A 20,934-nucleotide genomic window follows, 5' to 3' on the forward strand; every position below is an offset into this window, starting at 1 on the left:
AAACCCAGAAAACCCCTTTAAGGGGAAAGTTTTCTTAATTCTAATCACCAACAATTATCTGAAAAAGGGATATCGCAGATTTTTTGGGCACTGGTTGTGCATTGTGAACCAGTAGCTGGCCATGCACTATAGAATTAGATTAGATTTGTTTGCCAATCGTTGACGCCTTGACATGAATGAGTGTGGCAGGTTCCATATGATGGCAAATACCTTTCAAAAAGTTGATGTGTGGGATTTTTTAGACATTGTGAAGTGCTGCTGTTGAAAAGTCATTCGTGCCAAACAACAGATCTGCATCCCATCAATGGAAGCCCAGACTAGACCACATATCGTGGCAGAGATTGAATTGTGATCTAACGCACTGGAATGCCTATGGAGCAGACATTACAACTGCTGAAAGACGTCTCATCTGAACATTTCTTGCTCAGATCACCTATGTGAATAAGTTTTTGTCTACACAGCCAGCCATCGATTTATCACATGGGAATCAAGGCCAACTGCGAAAATAATCCTTCTTGCTAGGATATGATATTCAGTGTATATGATGCGCACAAAAATGTAGGTTCTGTCCTGGTCCTACATGTGTACGTTTTTCTTTTTTAAATACATCTCAGCTTACAAGTAACTGGCAGCCAACAATCCAAAAAGAAGGACAAAGGATACACAAAAAACCAAACTGCAGTACCCATAGACACCACTAGGTGACATCCATTTATACTTGATACTATTATTTTATGTAAACCAAAATGTAATTACACATTCTATTGTAATATTATACATTACATCCATTATATTCAGGCAGCGTGCAAGTAGATGTTATAACACCACTGCATTAAGTAAGTACTGTGGGAAACCCGGTGCTGATTCAGTATGTCTAGGTTGTTGCTTGGCAATAGAGGTGGGGGCTGATGCCCGACATAGACGGACCACCGCGTCACTTACCAGACAGTATTAGGACTAATAGTGCACAGTGAAATTTGGCACAGCTACATCACATCACTGGATCGCTGATGTGTTTATTATGTTTTTCTCTATTGCAGCAGGGAATTACACTTTATGCTTTTAGTTACTGTAATAACATCACCTAATATTCAAGAAACATAATAATGCAACACATCCAGAGTCATCACCAACCTCCAGTTCTGTCGTGTCTTGTCCGGCTTTGCTGTAATACTTGAGGAAGTCCTAGTATGGGAACAAATGCATTTATTTTAAAATAGATTTTTTCTCTATTCACCTTTGCTACAGTAAAAGCTGTACCAGTCCTGCCCATGTTAGTAATACGATACTTACTCCACGCACTGGGATATTTACTAATTCTGGGTCACTGTCACAGAAACATGTGAATCATGCTGCAACCCCTTTAAAGGGGTTGTCCGGGTTCAGAGCTGAACCCGGACATACCGTTATTTTTACCCAGGCAGCCCCCCTGAGCCTAGCATCGGAGCATCTCATTCTCCGATGCGCTCCCTTGCCCTGCACTGGATCTCGCAGGGCAAGGGCTCTTTTGTTTATCATAACACACTGCCAGTCGGAAGCTTCCGCCTGGCAGTCTGTTTGGTGACGTCACCGGCTCTGATGGGCGGGCTTTAGTGCTGCCCTAGCCGTTTTACTGGCTAGGTCAGCGCTAAATCCCGCCCATCAGTGCCGGTGACCTCACCGGGCTTCCTGGCAGCCCCATGGAGAGCCCCGGTACGTCACCGGATCTAAAAAAAAATGCCTTTGCCCTGTGTGATTTAGCGCAGGGCAAAGGAGAGCATCTGAGCATAAACTGCTCCAAAGCTCAAGTCAGGGGGGCTGCCTGGGTGAAAATGGAGGTCGGTCCGCGTTCAGCTCTGAACCCGGACAACCCCTTTAAGTTTAAAGCTGCAGTGCTATATAGCGATTACAAGTTGTGTGTGTGGGTCAAAGCCAAGACTTAATTGTCTGACTATAGACCAATCTACAAGGGCTTCTCCAATCTCCTGAAACACAATAGTTTTGTAGAAGCTGGGGCCCTCCATGCTTTTTCTCTAGGTTTCAACCTAGGCTGTTGATTAGTTTTGATGAATGTCAGTTGCAGTCATTAGTATTAGGGTTTGTTCACACGATCCGCAAAAAACGGATGCTGCCCGTGTGCCTTCCGCAATTTGCGGAACGGAACAGGAGGCCCATTATAGAAATGCGTATTCTTGTCCGCAAATCAGACAAGAATAGGACAGGACTCATAATTTTTGCGGGGCCATGGAACCTGTGCTGTCTGCATCTTTTGCGGACCCATTGAAATGAATGGTTTTGTATACAGACCATATGCGGAACGCAGAAAACGGCCCGTATACGGAATGCAAATACATTCGTGTGAACGAGCCCTTATTGGAAGGCTTCTAGTACTTCCTATTCAGAAACCAAAGCCCAGCCCTATTTTTATAAACCTATTGTTCTCATAGACTTATTAAACTTGAGAGGGGGTAAGAAGGAGATAAAATGAACGCCTCCAGAAAACTATACATAGTGATCCATATTCTCTATCTACTAACAACTGTATCAATAAAAGTGAAGACACACGGGGAAATTCATTAGCACTACGCCTGTTTTTAGATTTAAAATTTTTCTAGTTCCAATTGGAATTTTACGTCGCCCTCCCCATTTTTATGAAAGGGTTGAGGTCGCAGTGTAGGCGGGGCAATCAGATATCGCTATCTATGTCAGCTTTAGGCTTCCAGCTGTCGTAGATTTCATCCCTGTTCCTTGGTATAAATTACATGGCTCCTCCGGCAGCGCAGGCCCCATCAAGACTGGCATAGCAGGCGCCACAGTATATCGTTTCTTAGTGAAAACTTACTGGTTATTATAATAGTAGTATAGCAATAAAGTATTTTATTGTGTGTGTGTTCTTGTTAGAATTTTCTAGGAAAATATTCAGCAAAACTTGCAAGTTATTCATTAAAATCTCTGCTCTTTTGCATCTCAGTTGCGCATAATGGAAACGGGACGGATCCGTTTTGCAGCCCATAGACGTCTATTATGACGAAATGAATAACGGAATGCCTCTAAAGGCATTCCGTCATAGAATTGCGTTATGGTCCGTGGTAACGGAATCCATAATGCAATTCACCTTTTACCACCAAACGAAGTGTGAAAGAATTCCATAAGCGGAAATTCGCTCATCTCTATATGTAGTCCTGAATCTCTATCACATTGTGGGTATATATTGTTGCACAGGGCATTATCTCATTGCTTGACAAAGGCCTCATTGTCTGGGCTGAAACGTTGTGACTGGGGAAATAAACAGGTCTAACACCCTTCACTGACATTGGAGTGCTGCCTCATCATTTGTTTTTGGATACTGTCTATGGATTTGTGCCTGAAGTCCAGGAGGGATTGCACCCAACTTTACCATTGACTGTGCTGCTGCCATTATTTGTTTTTTGTATTACATAGATAGTTACCCTGACCAAAAATATAAACGCAACACTTTTGGTTTTGCTCCCATTTTGCATGAGCTGAACTCAAAGATCTGAAACATTTTCTACATACACAAAAGACCCATTACTCTCAAATATTGTTCACAAATCTGTCTGAATCTGTGTTAGTGAGCACTTCTCCTTTGCCGAGATAATCCATCCCACCTCACAGGTGTGGCATATCAAGGTGCTGATCAGACAGCATGAATATTGCACAGGTGTGATGGATTATCTCGGCAAAGGAGAAGTGCTCACTAACACAGATTTAGACAGATTTGTGAACAATATTTGAGAGTAATGGGTCTTTTGTGAATGTAGAAAATGTTTTAGATCTTAGAGTTCAGCTCATGCAAAATGGGAGCAAAACCGAAAGTTGGTCAATGTGTATATGTATATATATATATATATATATATATATATATATATATATATATATATATATATATAGATAGAGAGAGAGAGAGAGCGCGCAGGAGAGAGACAGAGATATATAGATATGAAGTACCGTAGATAGACAGGTCCACTTCCACTTGATTGCATAATCTGATTTGTAATATGAAGTGAACAATTGGGGAGGGAGTACTATGCCTCATACCTTTAGCAGCAGCTGGTACTTCATGATCCTCTGCACGGGTTTAATAAGTAGGTCATTGAGTTGCAGGCGATGTGACAGCTGTTGCCTCAATTCCTGCAGCAGGATGGGTATAACCATGTTATGTATTTGGAAATGTGGAAACAATATAATAAGTTCATTTACCCTGATATAAAATACCATATTACAAGGAAAGCTAATTTTTACACAATAACTGTGATGAAATATAAAGTGGGGTAACTTGTAATGGCAAAGAAAACAAAATGGCAAGAATGGTAGCTACAAGTGTCCTTAGCCTAAATGCTCATGGACACAGCAGTGCTATATGCATGACCTCAGTATGGCAACATTCAGTTTTTGAAGCCAAAGTCGAAGCCAATGCCAGAAATGGATCATAAATGGAGGACATGAAAAGAAGAAAATCTAAGATTTCTCTTTTTGAGCGCACTCCTGGTTTTGGCTTCAAAAACGCCATCAAGAAACCAGAACGAATGGCCATTGTATTAAAACCATGATGTCGCTTCAATTTTTTCTCTTTAAAAAAATCACATGGCCCTCATGGGGTAAATTAAGTCTTTCTCGCTCATGCCAAGCTGCTCTGCTCCCTTAGCACTGTATAAAAAAGCAGGCTGAGTACACTGTATAGAAAAGCAGAGATAAGCCGAGTAAAGACCTAGTTCATGAGAACATAACTTTAAGAAGGACCTTTCACGGTTTTGTTTTATTCTAGATAAATACCTTTACTTGTGGGGCACACCCTGCTGATGCTGCTACCCTGAATGTTTTTTTTTTTAAATATCTCTTCTGTGCCCCCCTGTATTTTCACCGCCCAGTATATTATTACTGAGCATCGGTACAGGGAGGAGGAGACGCCCATTGAGAAACCCTGGCGTCTCTTCTCCTCCCTGTACTGATGCTCAGTATTAACATACTGGGCGGTGAAAATACAGGGGGGCACAGCGGGGCGCAGGGGCGATATTTAAAAAAAACATTCAGGGTAGCAGCATCAGCAGGGTGTACCCCACAAGTAAAGGTATTTATCTAGAATAAAACAAAACCTTGAAAGGTCCTCTTTAAGGGCTAATCCTATCTGATATGTTGTTACTTTCTGCCATCAGGATATTTCTTGTACTTATTGAATTCATCCCATAACAAATATACTTCATCCGGTGTAAGTAGATATTGGAGAGAATTTATCATCAGGGTAATACAGTCCTGATTAAACGTTTAGGACAACTTGAAAAATGGCAAAAAATCATATTTAGCATAGCTGGATCTTAACAAGGTTCCAAGTAGGGCTTCAACATGCAACAAGAAGAAATGGGAGTGAGACAAAACATTTTTTGAGCATTCAATTTAATATAAACAATGAAAAAAATGAAACAGGCTGTTTTCAGCTGATCAAAAGTTTAGGACCACACCCCCCCAAAAAAACTAAACCCCCCCAAAACAGAAATCCAACTTCCAAACATGGACTCAGTAATGAGTAGCTCCGCCGTTATTGTTTATCACTTCAAAAATTCGTTTCGGCATGCTTGATGCAAGCGTTTCCATGAGGTGAGTGGGAACATTTCTCCAAGTGGTGAAGACTGCCGCACGAAGGCCATCTACTGTCTGGAACTGTTGTCCATTTTTGTAAACTTCCCTTGCCATCCATTCCCAAAGGTTCTCAATTGGATTTAGATCAGGGGAACACGCAGGATGGGCCAAAAGAGTGATGTTATTCTCCTGGAAGAAGTCCCTTGTCCTGCGGGCATTGTGTACTGTAGCGTTGTCCTGTTGAAAAACCCAGTCGTTACCACACAGACGAGGGCCCTCAGTCATGAGGAATGCTCTCTGCAACATCTGGACATAGCCAGCGGCCGTTTGACGCCCCTGCACTTCCTGAAGCTCCATTGTTCCATTGAAGGAAAAAGCACCCCAGACCATTATGGCACCCCCTCCACTGTGGCGCGTAGAAAACATCTCAGGTGGGATCTGCTTGTCATGCCAATAACGTTGGAAACCATCAGGACCATCAAGGTTACATTTTTTCTCATCAGAGAATAAAACTTTCTTCCACCTTTGAATGTCCCATGTTTGGTGCTCTCTTGCAAAGTCCAAACGAGCAGTTCTGTGGCGTTCAAGGAGACGAGGTCTTTGAAGAGGTTTTTTGTTTTTGAAGCCCTTCAGTCTCAGATGTCGTCTGATGGTTATGGGGCTGCAGTCAGCACCAGTAAGGGCCTTAATTTGGGTTGAGGATCGTCCAGTGTCTTGACGGACAGCCAATTGGATACTCCGGCTCAGGGCTGATGAAATTTTTTGGGGTCTTCCACTTGACTTTTTTTGTCTCACTCTCATTTCTTCTTGTTGCATGTTGAAGCTCTACTTGGAACCTTGTTAAGATCCAGCCATGTAAAATGTGATTTTTTGCCATTTTTCAAGTGGTCTTAAACTTTTCATCAGGACTGTATTTGATGTTTTGCTTGTGTTGGAGTACTTTGCCCCAGATTTATTGAGTAGTGCACATTTGTTAAACCCTTCAGGACTTCCACCACACATGTATGGCAGATGTCCGCACTTTAAAGATGGCACCCGCTGCAGAGCAGAGCAGGCGACATAGCTGACGGGTTTCTGCTGTTTCACAAAGCACACACCCAGGGGATGACATTGATCGCAGACATTTAACTCCTAGGATGCCATGGTCAATTGTGACCACAGCATCCTAAGCAGATTTCATTCCCTGTGGCAGCCTTGGTCCCTTGGAAGGATCTGAGGCTACCCCTGTAACAGTTTCTAAGGCGCCCTCTTCCCCATAACAAAAATAAACATGTAAAAAATAAATAAACAACATCAGCATCGCCGCATTCCAAAATGCACAAACTATTAAAATATGTGTTTATCCGGTACAGGGAATGCTGTAAAGAAAAAAAACGAAGCAAAATGGCTGATTCAGTTTTTTCCGTCACTTTTTACCTCCCCAAAAAATGATAAGAAGTGATCAAAAAGGCATATACACTCCAATATGGTATAACTGAAAATTACAGATTGCCCCGGAAAAAATGAGCCCTCCTCACAAAGCTCCGTAGACATAACTATAAAGAAGTTACAGGAGTTAGAATATGGTGATGCAAACAAAAAAAAAAAAAAATGTTTTTCATAGTTTTCTTTTATTTTTTTTTTAAGTATTAAAACAGAAGAAAAACTGATGGTCAGGTCAGTTTTACTGCACAGGAAAACTATGGAGGAATTGTGTGGTTTTTTTTCAATTCAAACATCACATGCAATAATAAATGGTAACATTAGAAAATACAAAAAACAAGGCCTCATAAAGCTAAAAAAGTTATGGTTCTGGGAAGGCCAGAAGTAAAAAAAGAAGATGCAAAAAATGGAAAATCGTTCTGTTCTTAAGGAGTTAAATTTGGAGCATCTTTAAACCACTTTTGTCTAGACATGCTACTCCAGTTTTTTTACCCAACCTCCCTACTGTACTGAGTTTGTTACATTTTTGCGTTTCTTTTTCTTTTATTTGGAGTGAAAGTCATTAACCTAGCTTACCACACATACTTTCTCACTCACTTTTCAAAACTGGTGTGAGTGGTGCAAAAAGTTGCCAAATTTTGGGCAAGTGACCCAAAAAGTCCTATTTTGTGATCCAGTATTGTAACATGGGGCACCCAGGCTACTCTGTCACTCTACTGTCATTGGACAGTGGTCCACGGACATCATGGGTCTTAGAGCAGCCTGAGACATACAGTGGGTCTTAGAGCAGCCTGACAATGCCTAATAAGAGAGCACTGGACCTTAGTCCAGGTGCTTTTGGCAGGGGCATTTGCCCCTGAGTATGCACCTATACAGCTGATGGTGTAGGGGTGATGTAGGTAGGTAGTATAAGGGAGCTGGTTACTGGCTGTTGTGTGAGAGATAAAGCAAGGAATCCTCAGTCACCTCTTCTCTAGGGAGTCGTGGTTTCACCACAGCTGGAGTGCCGGAGGTTAGCTATCACTGCTATAGGGTCTACAGGTATATTTCAATCATCTATTCAAGCAGTAATATTACTTACTTCAAAGTACGTATCAATATATTCTGACACAACGTGCTCCGACTTGGGCTTGTTCTGGCAATATACCACATACATGTGCAGCCTGCGCTCCTGCAGAAAAAAATAATAATAATATATTGATCATTGCACATAGGTCATAAACATGCGGTGAAATACTGGCCTCCACAATCTACAACAGTCTTCTCAGCAGAGCCACCTAGATTTTGATGTCAGTGGGTTTACTTAAAGGGAATGTGTCATCAGAAAATGACCTATTATTTAAATTACGTTTTTACGTTTAACATTTTTGATGATGATAATTTTTCCATGTCAATATCTATATTTAAACTAAAATCATAAAATCCTGCAGTTTTTGCACTGGCCACCAAGCCTAATGATAGGCGCCACCTCTTGGTCTGTACAGATCACTTTACTGCAGTTATCTGCTTATCTGTCATTCTAATCCTACGTGTAATGATCTCACCTCTGTGTATAGATAAGGCATGATCCTCCAGTCACAATAGGTGACTTTCCTTGTACAATGACCTCTGCACAGGTCACAGAGCATGCCCAGAAAACTCTCCCATTTAAGTCAGTAAGGTCCCCTCCTGACCATTGTGTCTATGGCCTATGGAGCTGCCGTAAAGCAATATTCCTAATGCTGTTAAGGACAACTCATGCAAGAAGGCTGCTCCCATAATCATGTTCAGGAAATAGATTTAAAAAAAAATTGTAATCAGAAAATAAAAACAGATAGGCAAAAAAGAGCTCTGAGTTGCTGAATCTGTCCGTAACTGGGATAGCACAGCTGAAAATGCATTACAGGAAGGTGGATAAGCGGCTACCAGACACCTCTGGACGCAGCTTATCTCCCCCTATTAGTGCTCATGCACATGTTTTTTTTTAGTGTTCGTTTAATTATTTTTTTTTGTGGCCCGTATGTGGAACCATTAACTTCAATGGGTCCGCAAAAAACGGAGATGACTCTGCGTGCATTTAGTTTCCGTATGTCCGCACAGCTGTGCAAAAATGAGCCCTTAAAGGACGATAAAATAAAGCCAGGATAAGAACCATCTATACAAAGTTAACTACTTCACTGTATTTTTCACGGTTACCGTATATTAGACGCATTGAAGTGTGGAAGTAGTAGTAGTAGTGGTAGTAGAACTCACATGTTTTCTGAAGAGATGTGCTAATCGGTTAGGATCCTCAAGGCACTTTTGAAGTTCACCTAAGAAATAGCTGTAATGTAACAATACATGAGGTGTCAGTACAAAGTATAATAGAGAGAAGTATGGACTGAACATGGACATTGACAACAGACTTTGGCTGCTTTAAAGGGAACCTGTCACCTAGATTTTGTGTATAGAGCTGAGGACATGGGTTGGTAGATGGCCGCTAGCACATCTGCAATACCCAATCCCCATAGCTCTCTGCGCTTTTATTGTGGAAAAAAGACGATTTGATGCATATGCAAATTAACCTGAGATGTGCCCTGTCCCTGACTCATCTCACGTACAGGACTCATTACAGGTTAATTTGCATATGTATCAAATTGTTTTTTTTCCCCACAATAAAAGCACACAGAGCTATTGGGACTAGGTATTGCGGATGTGCTAGCGGCCATCTAGCAACCCATGTCCTCAGCTCTATACCCAAAATCCCGGTGACAGGTTCCCTTTAAGACATAGGTTTTAATGGCATTTTGCGCACTTTTGCAGTTTTATTGGCTTTTTTTGTATCTACATTTTTTGCAGTGTGTTTTGCAGTAAAAACGCCAGCGCCAGATGTTAGCTGAAAGTCTATGGGAAATATGAAACACAGGCCCCACTTTTTTTTAACCTAGCGGCGTTTCTGTTAATTAGATGATATCAGGAAGACTGTTTTTCACAGTTCTCTCTAAGGTCCCTTTCAGACAAGCGAGTTCCACGCATCGGACTGGCAGCGTCAGTATGCAGCAGCACCCGTCCTGACCTCCCAGCACTGACTGGGTTACATAGCATTATATTGATTTATGATGCTATGTAACCCTTACAGTACTAGAATGTATTGGATAATACTGTCAGTGTTGTCCAATACATTCCAGAACTGTAAGGGCTCTTTCACACGAGCGGATGCCATGTGTGTCATCCGCTGTGTGAATGACAGCCAAGCCCCGCTCCGGACAGCAGAGACATGGAGCATTAACATGATTGATAATACTCTGTGCCTCTCTGTGATCTTTTTGCTACAAAATCCCGGTGACAACTTTATCTCACTGTGATTTTGTAGTAAAAAGATCACAGAGAGGCACGGAGCATTATCAATCATGTTAATGCTCCATGTCTCTGCTGTCCGGAGCGGGGCTTGGCTGTCATTCACCCTGCAGATGACATGCACGGCATCCCCTCGTGTGAAACAGCCCTAAGGGTTACATAGCATTGTAAATCAATATAATGCTATGAGACCCCGTCAGTGCTGGGAGGTCAGGAAGGGTGCTGCTGTATACTTACGCTGCCAGTCAGATGCATGTAACTCGCTCGTCTGAAAGGGGCCTAAGGTGTTTTTTAGTGAGCAAAAAAGACTAGAAAAAAAATAGTGTGTAAAGGAACTTAAAGAGGAGCTGTCACCGCTTCTGACATGTCTGTTTTAATATAGCTACATGCATTGCCCATGTAATAACAATTCTGGAGCATCTATTCTTATGTATCTGTGTTGTGCCATTCCTTTATTATTTCTACTAGAAGTTATGAATGAATTGCTAGCAGTCTGCAGGAAGGGTACAGAGGGGAGGTAACCAGTTGGGGGGATGTACCTGCACAGTCTGAAAATGGCAGCACTGATTGGATAGAGTGAGTCTGTGCAGGTACACCCCCCCCCCCCCCCCCCCAACTGGTTACCACCCCTCTGTACCCTTAATGCAGACTGCTAGCAATTCATTCATAATTTCTAGTAGAAAGATTAAAGGAATAGCACAACATAGAGCCATAGAATAGATGCTCCAGAACTGTTATTACATGGGGAATGCATGAAGCTATTAAAACACGCATGTCAGAAGCGGTGACAGCTCCTCTTTAAAGGGGTTCAATGAGACCAGGAACTGATGTTCAGATGGCTGGACAGTGTGCAAGTGTTATAGGTGCTTCGGATCCAGCAATGAGCTCCCTTCTCCACCACTTCCAGTCCCCACTGGATTGGGAGTGTGACATGCTGTCTACATGTACATCACCACTGTCAGCCAAACAAAGGTACGACCACACAGAGTTTGGTGCCACCTGCAGATTGAGCACCGCACGACCGGACAAGCCGCAGCTATGTCCTATTAATAATTACAAACGCATTGTTTCTCACAGGTTGCAGCGCAGCCATTACCGATGAAGACATCCGTTTGCAGGATACAGATGTGGCTTTTATGGCCGATCAGTATTCAGCTGCAGGTGGCTGCATCTCAAGCGCAGCAGGGCCGCGCCATGTTGTCGTACACTGAGGCACCTATGAAAAGCATGATGCTCTCTTTTAAGTTAGGCTAGGTGTACATCACCATTTCGTTTTCCATTCTTCAGATCTGTCAGATGAAAGATCCAGAAAAGGATCCATTTTTTTTTGTTTTCTGTTCTTCTGACGGATCTGAAGAGTGGAAAACAAAATGTTATGGGAACCCAGCCTTAGCTGTTGCAGTCCATAAGGCCTATATAGTATTCTTTCTCCGCCGCCTTGTGTTTTATCTTCATTTTTTATGTAATTCTGCAGTCACCTACTCTTTGTGCCAGTCGTATATCTGGTGAATATTTCCAAATACAATTTTGTCTTTTCCCTTCATGTCCTCAGGAATTCCTTGAGCATTCATGGTCGCCATATAACCCTGCAGAGAAAAAGTGACACTCAGTATAAGTCCTGACACTGTCTATAATCAAAGCAAAGGCTAGGGTACAGATCCAAGGAAACACCTGAGGGTTAGGCCTTCTGCGCACGAACGTGTGTGCCCCATGGCCGTGCTGCGGCCGCAAAATGCAGACCGCAATGTACGAACACCGACCGCGGGGCAGCCAATGGGTCCGCGATCCCGCCGTTCCGCAAAAAAAAAATTGGACATGTCCTATCTTTTTGCAGAACGGAAGTACGGGACGAAACCCCACGGAAGCACTCCGTAGTGCTTCCATAGGGTTCCGTTCCGTGCTTCCATTCTGCATCTCCGGATTTGCGGACCCACTGAAGTGAATGGGTCCACATCCGTGATGTGAAATACACACAGAACGGTGCCCGTGTATTGCGGATCCGGTCGTGTGCAGGAGGTCTTACACAGACTGGGTTTGAAGATGCTGGGCTATCTAACGTGCTGAACATTGAGATTCATTGGATGCATCATTATAATTTCCAGAAATCAGGCAGAGGCTCTTCTATGTTCTTCTAGCCGTATCGGCAACCATGCTTTGAGTCTTTCCTAATACAAACTGTACATGTGGTGAAGAGCACAAAGATAACACATATGGAGAATAAAACTAATTCTATATGATATTACTCACTGCTCTCACAGATTATGATTTCTCGGTAATAAACCGGCCTTGACACTGCAGTAGGGTCATCATCTAATGTCCCATGTTACGAGTGACCTGGTTGTTCCGTACATGGTCCCGGAAAAAAGGAGAATAAATATCCCTGTCCCTGCATGAGGCTACACACGTCGTAAAGGGCTTAAACTGGAGCACCCTCGCCCTCGGTGTCCCTGCTTCCCATTGGGTCCGGCAGCCCTGTTTCCTGCTTGTGTTATATCAGCTGGGATCTGTTTGTTTCTCTACTGTTCTGTTTGTGGAGCGGTAAGAACTAGGTTTCCTCACACGGAACTCCTCAAGCCGTAGTGAACTTGTTTAAATGATGCTTCACTGCTAAATTAGAGACCTTGTACAGCCATGATAAACGGGGGTGGGCCGGGAGACTAGAGAAAAAGACCAAAAATATGTTGAAGGTGGATCCAAATGGAAAGAATGCAGGGCAAGACAAGTAGGCAAGGCCAGCAATACCGTAGCGCAGCACAAAATACCGCCCCAGCAAAACTAAATTATCACAGTGCAGCACAGAATAATATCTCAGCAGCACCAAATATCACAGTGCAGCACAGAATAACTCCCCAACAAAACTTTATACCACAGTGCAGCATAAAAATACTGCCAAATATCACAATGCAGCACAAAATACTGCCTCAGCAGCATTAAATATTGCAGTACAGCACAAAATACTGCCTCAGCAGCATCAAATAATACTGCCTCAGCAGCACCAAATATCGCAGTGCAGCACAAAATACGGCCACCCTCGTCACAGTACTGAACTGTATCGCCGTCCTCAGGACGGATTCAAGAGAGCGGCTTCTGGCCAGGAGCATTAGTATCCGATGCTCCTAGCATTAATTAAAGGGGTTGTCCGAGTTATATGTACGTATGGTAATGTGGCTTATAACTTAATTAAAAATACTTTTGTCTTCATTTACTTTTGTCTTCATTTATTATGAGGTGTTCCTGCAGGGTCGTCATCCACTAGGCTCCTGTGCTGACGTTTCGTGTACAGGCTTATCCCTGCCCTAGGGAGTGGCCCGGCTCTGTACACAAAACGTCAGAGCCTGTGGCCCGCCCCTCTCCCTGATCTGGCTGCCGGCCGGCTCCTGTGAGGGAACGCGCATAGAGACACTGGCAATCGGACCCCAAAGCCACCCCCCACGCACACACACAAGTAAATCCATGCCCATGATTGAATATATCTATATATAAAAAAAAGGACATATATATGTGCGGATGTTTGGCGATCATTTAAAAACGCAACCATCGATTTCAACGAAACTTGGTATACACCTCCCTTGCTACCTTGAAAAAAATCTTGTGGGGGTCTCAGCTTTCTAGGACGTAACGTTCCTGAGATATTCTCAAAAAATGACCTGCATTAGCCAATACAAGCCTGCAAGTCTTTCTCTTCATATCCCAACTGCCATACACACGGTCACATGTCCCTTATCAGCCAATAGAAGCTCGCAGGCCCTTAGTCTCCACATACACACAGTTTTACGCCAGGTTTCCATAACAACCTAGCCAATTTTCTTCACTGCTGTAGGTCAGCTTTAGGCTAGGGCTACACGACGATAATAAGTCGCACGACACCTAGGGCACAACTACACTGCTACATGTGTCGCGTGACAATTTTTATAATGATAGTCTATGGTGTTGCACTGCGACATGTGACATGCTCCGATTGCGACACGACAGTCACAGAAAAATCTGTCTGAGGAGGTCACTGTCAAGGGAGTGGGTTGCTGTGAAACTCACTGTTAAAGGGGCGGGCTGCTGTGAAGGTCAAAGTTAAGGGGATGGGCTGCTGTGGAGGTCCCATTTTAAAGTGGAGGGGCACTGTGGGGGGGTGGGGGGGGGGTCAGTGTTAAGGGGTGGGGGACTGTGGAGTTCACTGTTAAACTCCACAGTGAGAAAAGCTAATCCGGGACGGTTCTTACTGGGAGAAGTCATAGTGCTGGGTGGGTGACTCCTCCCCACGGTCCAGGCCGGGTTTTGACTGGCAATGTAAGTCAATGGGGAAGGATCTGTTTTCACCGACACAATATGGCACAATAGATAATACAAACGGTTGTATTATCTAAATTGAAGCATTTGTGCAGATCCATGAAAGTAACCTAACCCCTTCCAGGCCAGAGCCGTACGTGTACGCCGCAGCAGGACATAACTTGCTGCCCAGTGCAGTAGGGCGCTCTGATCTCGATCCGCGGCAGCTGACATAACAAAATGTATGCCTATTGTAAAAAAATAGGAAAAAAAATATTATTGTCACATCCGTAACAACCAACTGTTTAAAAATATCACATGATGTACCTCATCAGGTGAACTTCCTAAAAAACTAAATAAAATCCGTCCAATTTGGAAGAAAATATAGTTACTGAGGATTACACCCAGTATACAGGACAGGAGAAGTGGTACTGTGCAGTGTCCATATATACAGAATAAGAGCAGATACTGAGGATTACACCCAGTATACAGCAGAGGAGACAGGAGGAGCTGTACAGTTCATGTTTTGTATACTGTGTGTGTGACATATTCCTTATCTGTGTACGCTAGATGTATGATCACTTATTCGCTCTTGTCCACAACCACAGTTACACAGCAAGCACAATACGTATATGCGCTTGCTGTGTCTATCAGTCTCACTAAGAAGATATATACAGGTGAAACTCGAAAAATTACAATATCGTGCAAAGTTCATTTATTTCAGTAATGCTACTGAAAAGGTGAAACTAACATATGAGAGAGACTCATTACATGCAAAGCGAGATATTTCAAGCCTTTATTTGTTATAATTTGGATGATTATGGCTTACAGCTTATGAAAACCCCAAAGTCACAATCTCAGGTCCCCTTTGCTCAGGGGGTATGGATTAATTAGCTGACCAGAGTGTGACACTTTGAGCCTAGAATATTGAACCTTTTCACAAAATTCAAATTTTAAGCTGCATTAATGCAATTCCTTTTAAGTTGCATTACTGAAATAAATGGACTTTTGCACGATATTCTAATTTTTCGAGTTTCAGCTGTGTGTATTTGCTAGCAGTATACATGACACTAGACCATAAAAGTGCTGTCGTACAGTGTTGATACAGTATTTACCATAAATGTATATAAGGCTACTTTCACACTGGCGTTTTGGCTTTCCGTTTGTGAGATCCGTTAAGGGCTTTCACAAGCGGTCCAAACGGATCAGTTTTGCCCTAAAGCATTCTGAATGGAAAAGGATCCGCTCAGAATGCATCAGTTTGCCTCCGATCAGTCTCCATTCCGCTCTGGAGGTGGACACCAAAACGCTGCCTGCACTTTTCCCATTGAAATGCATTAATGCCAGATCAGGCCCCGAGTGTTCCGGCAAAACGGATCTGGCATTGCGGTCTGCGCATGCTCAGACCGCAAAAAAATTTATGCCGGATCAGTTTTTTCCGGATGACACCGGAGAGACAGATCCGGCATTTCAATGCAGTTGTCATACGGATCAGGATCCTGATCTGTCTGACAAATGCCATCAGTTGGCATACGTTTTGACGGATCCAGCAGGCAGTTCCGCGACGGAACTGCCTGCCGGAATCCTCTGCCGCAAGTGTGAAAGTAGCCTAATTTATACAGTATATATATATATATTCTATGTATCTGCAATGTGACAGGAAGATCTTCTGCTTGTGTGAGCTAGGAGATGATCATGTGACTGTGTTTGTATGCTAGGTTAGGTTGTACAGTACAGGGGGAGGGGAAGGGCAGACTCTTCACACCCAAAAATATTCATGAGCTAGTCATTGTTGTTACACGCCCCCACAGCTTTGCTGCAGCATGTAAACTCCTTTCTCAAGTCTTGGGGACGCCAACAGCAATAGTGGCCAGATGGCTGGAGACTCCCTCTGGTGCGTGCTGCTGTGTATGGCGCCAAGACTTGAGAAAGGAGTTATAAACTCCGAAACGCGTTGTCCACTGAACAATAAATAGCATTTATACCAAAAGTCTCTGAATCTAGGTTGTCTCTGTGCGCCAAAGAGGTACCCACACCGTGTGCTAGCACACAAACCATTCATTACTCCATTTCTTATACGACTTCACTGTTCTTATGATTCTTTAGAGTAAACATCACTAAGCATGGTATATTAGATTATATTTTGCTAACTAGGTCTTGGTCCATGTATCTAGCAAACATTCAATTGCTATTTTTATTGTTATTGGATTTGTATCCCTTCTTTGATTGTCCATGCATTCAATGAATAACTGTTTGCTTTCATTTGTGTACTTTTTAAAGTCAGAAAACAGGCATAAGACCATTGTACATGACCCAGTGTTCTCTGAAATAAATTCCTTTTGACTCTAACATATTTGCACGGAGAATGTGAAAAAAAAAAGAAGAAATGTTTGAACGAGGCCAAAACTGTAATCTCTAGGAACTATCATTTATTCATCAGAATGTAGCCCGAAGGGACTGCACATTCACTTAGCAGAGAGACATTTAAAGATGGCCAAAATAATTAGTAAGCATTCCGTTTTTGTCAGAGCATACAAATCTCGGAGAAATTCAATTAATGCTCGTCTCAAAGGAGTCACACATAAGCAATGGTTTGTTACACATCTCAATGAATTCTGCTGGGACCGAACCCATTCCCTATTATAAAGCACCGTAGTTATCAAAGCCCGTAAGGGTACTTTCACACTTGCGTTAAAGTTTTCCGGTATTGAGTTCCGTCACAGGGGCTCAATACCGGAAAAAAACGCTTCAGATTTATTCTAATGCATTCTGAATGGAGAGCAATGTCTTCAGTTCAGTCACTCTTACGGTATTTGGCTGGAGAAAATACCGCAGCATGCTGCTGTATTTTCTCAGGCCAAAATTCCGGTACACTTGCCGGAATGCTGGATCCGGCATTAATTTACATTGAAATGGTATTAAGTGTTCTGGAAAACTGGACCAGGTTTCCTGTCTGCGCATGCGCGGACCTTTAAAAATGCAAGAGAAAAAAAATACCTGGATCCGGTTTTCCGGATGACTCCGGAGAGACGGATGCGGTGTTTCAAAGCATTTGTCAGCCTGATCCGCGTCCGGAAACAAATGCTATCCGTTTTCCTGATTCGGCAGGCAGTTCCGGCAACGGAATGCAAGTGTGGAAGAACCGTAATACAAGTAATGATAAGAAGAATCCATATGCAGCAGGCAGGGCTGCCAACCGTCCAGAAATTTCTGGACAGTCTGTAAAAATAGGCAACTTTTTTCCTATGTCCGTGAAAAAAACCTGACATTTCCATGATTTCTTTTTAGGCTGGTGGTACACGACCAGATTATTTTATCATTTTACAGCTCGCAGTAAAGGCTGGTAATGCGCTTTATCCGCATATTGAGATATAGACCTGTATTACTAATAGCCTATATCATTCATTATGGTTTTACAGTTTGTCTGCAAAAAATATTGGATGTCTGTGATTTTGGGATGTTATCTAGAAAAAATTCTGGTTGACAACCCTGGCGGCATGGCACTGCCCAGCTAAAGTACAATACATATGGAACCATGTATTGAGAATAAAAGGGGTTCTCCAATTTAAGACCTGAACCCGGATACAACCAGATCTGCATTCACCATGAATGAATGGAGCATCAGTGCTTTACACACTCCGATGCTCCCCCTTTTCTTGAGATATGGTGACGTACCGGGCTCTCCGTGGGTAAGTTAGGCGGAGGCTTCCACCTAGCAGTGAGCCTGGTGATGTCACCGTCACTAGTGGGCGGTCTTTAGCGCTGCTTTTAGAGGCTACGGCAGCACTAAAGACCGCCCATTAGAGCTGGTGACGTCACTGGGATCACTGCTAGGTGGAAGCCTCCGCCTAGCAGTATCCAAACGCAAACAAACAACCCCTGCCCTGCGCAATACAGCATGAAAAGCTGGTTGAATGAGTGCAGATCGGGTTCAGGCGTGAACCTGGACAACCCCTTTAATGCATCTCATGTAGACACACACCAACATTATGTGTACTTACCTCTACTATTTGGCCCAAGTCTTCGACATACATCTTCTCAGTTTCTATTAATTCAATTAAGACATACCTGCAATGATGGGTGGAAAATGAAAGTTCATTAAACATGCCGAAAAATAGCAGAGCATCAAGGTGTTAAATGTAATGGTTTGTTCCGCTGGATGGAAACCATCACTATATCAGTTGGTCCTGGGGTAGACGTGGCCATTTTTCCTACACTACCTGCTGAGTGTGTTGCAGATGCAAGGCAATATACAGGACTGCAGAGGACAGACATGGCGGCCCTCACCTAGGTCCAGCTGACGCTACTATCTGCACATACACTGGCTACAAGATATGCCTTACTAAGCCGGCCAGCGATCTCCTGCTCAGCCCCAGGGAGACGGGTAGATACAGAGCACACTTTTAGTGTGTTGTCAAGAGATATGATGGGAAAAGGCGCTGTGGACCAATATTCTGCATTTGTTATCTGGCATGCAAACTACTGCTGCAGTCATTGGTGGCACTGTGGGGTATCGCTACAGTGTCCACAAAGGGTTAAAGAAGGCCTTTAACCTCTCCTGACAAGTCTGTTTTAGTAAGGCTACTTTCACACTTGCGTCAGAGTGATCCGGCAAGCAGATCCGGCAAAACGTATGCCAACTGATGGCATTTGTAAGACTGATCAGGATCTGAAAAATGCCTGATCAGTCTGAAAAATGCATTGAAATGCCGGATCTGTCTTTCCAGTGTCATCAGGCAAAACGGATCCGGCATTTATTTTTTTCACCTTTTTTTCGGTCTGCGGGATGGATTCGGCATTCCGGTATTTTGAATGCTGGATCCGGCACTAATACATTCCTATGGAAAAAAATGCTAGAAATGCATTCAGGCAAGTCTTCAGTTTTTTGGGCCGGAGATAAAACCGTAGCATGCTGCGGTTTTCTCTTTTGCCTGAACAGTCAAAAAGACTGAACTGAAGACCATCCTGATGCATCCTGAACGGATCACTCTCCATTCAGAATGTATTAGGATTAGTGTTGAGCGAACTTGTGTTTTAAGTTCGGCGTCTAAAGTTCGGGTTCGGGTTATCGAAGAATCGCGTTATGGATTCCGCTACCACGGACCAAGTTATGGTCCATGGTAGCGGAATCCATAACGCGATTTTTCGATAACCGGAACCCGAACTTTAGACGCCGAACTTAAAACACAAGTTCGCTCAACACTTATTAGGATAAAACTGATCAGTTCTTTTCCAGTATAGAGCCCCTAGGACAGAACTCAGGGCCGGAAAAGAAAATCGCAAGTGTGAAAGTACCCTTACTACTAACATCCCCCTTATAATAACAATTCTGCAGCATCTATTCTTATGGCTCTATATTGTGCAATTCTCTTATTATTCCTGCTAGAAGAGCTGAAGTGTCGCAAGACTTCGCATAATAACTTCACAAATTGATTTATACTGTAAAAAATAGTCTTGCGAGACTTCACGAAGTAATAACTTTGGCTCATCGGAGCTAATACATGCTAATACTGTAAGGAGCTTTCTCCGTACAGTATTGGAATGAATGTTTCATCCGAAGTCGAGTCGCTCATCCCTAATCTGGACCTTCAATGCAAAGTAATTCATTCATAACTTCTAGTAGGAATAATAAGAGAATCGCCTAACATACAGCCATAAGAATAGATGCTCCAGAATTGTTATTACATGGGGAATTCAAGTAGTTCATAAAACAGACATGTCGGGAGAGGTCCTCTCTAAAAAGGGAGTTCACAGAGCAACAGCTTCAAAACCCTGAAAATCAGTGTTCACCAGCACTGCGGCTCTCCAGCTGTTGCAAAACTACAACTCTCAGCATGCCCAGTCTGCTTACAGCTATCAACCCACAGCAGAGCCTGGTGGGAATTGTAGTTTTACAACAGCTGGAGAGTCGCAGGTTGGCCATCCCTGCCCTAGAGATACGACTGTGGTGGCACAAGAAGCATTGCCTGCACATTGTTTGTTGAAAGACTACATAAGGGCTCATGCACATGACCGTATGCATTTTGCGGTCCGCCAAAAACTGATCTATAAAAAATATGGATGACGTCCGTGTGCATTCCGTATTTTGCGGAACAGAACAGCTGCCCCTAATAGAACAGTCCTATCCTTGTCTGTAATGCGGACAATAATAGGACATGTTCTATTTTTTTTTTTTTTTGCAGAACGGAAATACGGACTTACGGAAACGGAATGCACACGTAGTAACTTCCGTTTGTTTTGCGGACCCATTGAAATGAATGGTTCTGTATACGGTCCGCAAAAAAAACCTAAATAGAAATGAATAGGTCCATAATTCCGTTCCGCAAAATACGGAATGGAATTGCGGCTGTGTGAATGGAGCCT

The 20,934-nt window shown here is 43.1% G+C and overlaps 1 protein-coding gene across 3 annotated transcripts in view; it reads right to left on the bottom strand.

The window, feature by feature from the left end:
• ARHGEF25 (Rho guanine nucleotide exchange factor 25) overlaps positions 1–20,934 on the bottom strand; it is a 314,827-nt gene that overhangs the window by 9,991 nt on the left and 283,902 nt on the right. For all 3 annotated transcript variants that reach the window (XM_044286783.1, XM_044286782.1, XM_044286784.1), the window contains 6 exons: positions 18,573–18,639; positions 11,794–11,897; positions 9,229–9,298; positions 8,078–8,167; positions 4,039–4,131; positions 1,135–1,185 (listed from right to left, as the gene is read on the bottom strand). In XM_044286783.1, the coding sequence (XP_044142718.1) occupies positions 1,135–1,185; positions 4,039–4,131; positions 8,078–8,167; positions 9,229–9,298; positions 11,794–11,897; positions 18,573–18,639 (475 nt within the window). The remainder of the gene's footprint in view (positions 1–1,134; positions 1,186–4,038; positions 4,132–8,077; positions 8,168–9,228; positions 9,299–11,793; positions 11,898–18,572; positions 18,640–20,934) is intronic.

The sequence above is a fragment of the Bufo gargarizans genome, chromosome 3 (assembly GCF_014858855.1).
Source record: "Bufo gargarizans isolate SCDJY-AF-19 chromosome 3, ASM1485885v1, whole genome shotgun sequence".
NCBI lineage: Eukaryota > Metazoa > Chordata > Amphibia > Anura > Bufonidae > Bufo > Bufo gargarizans.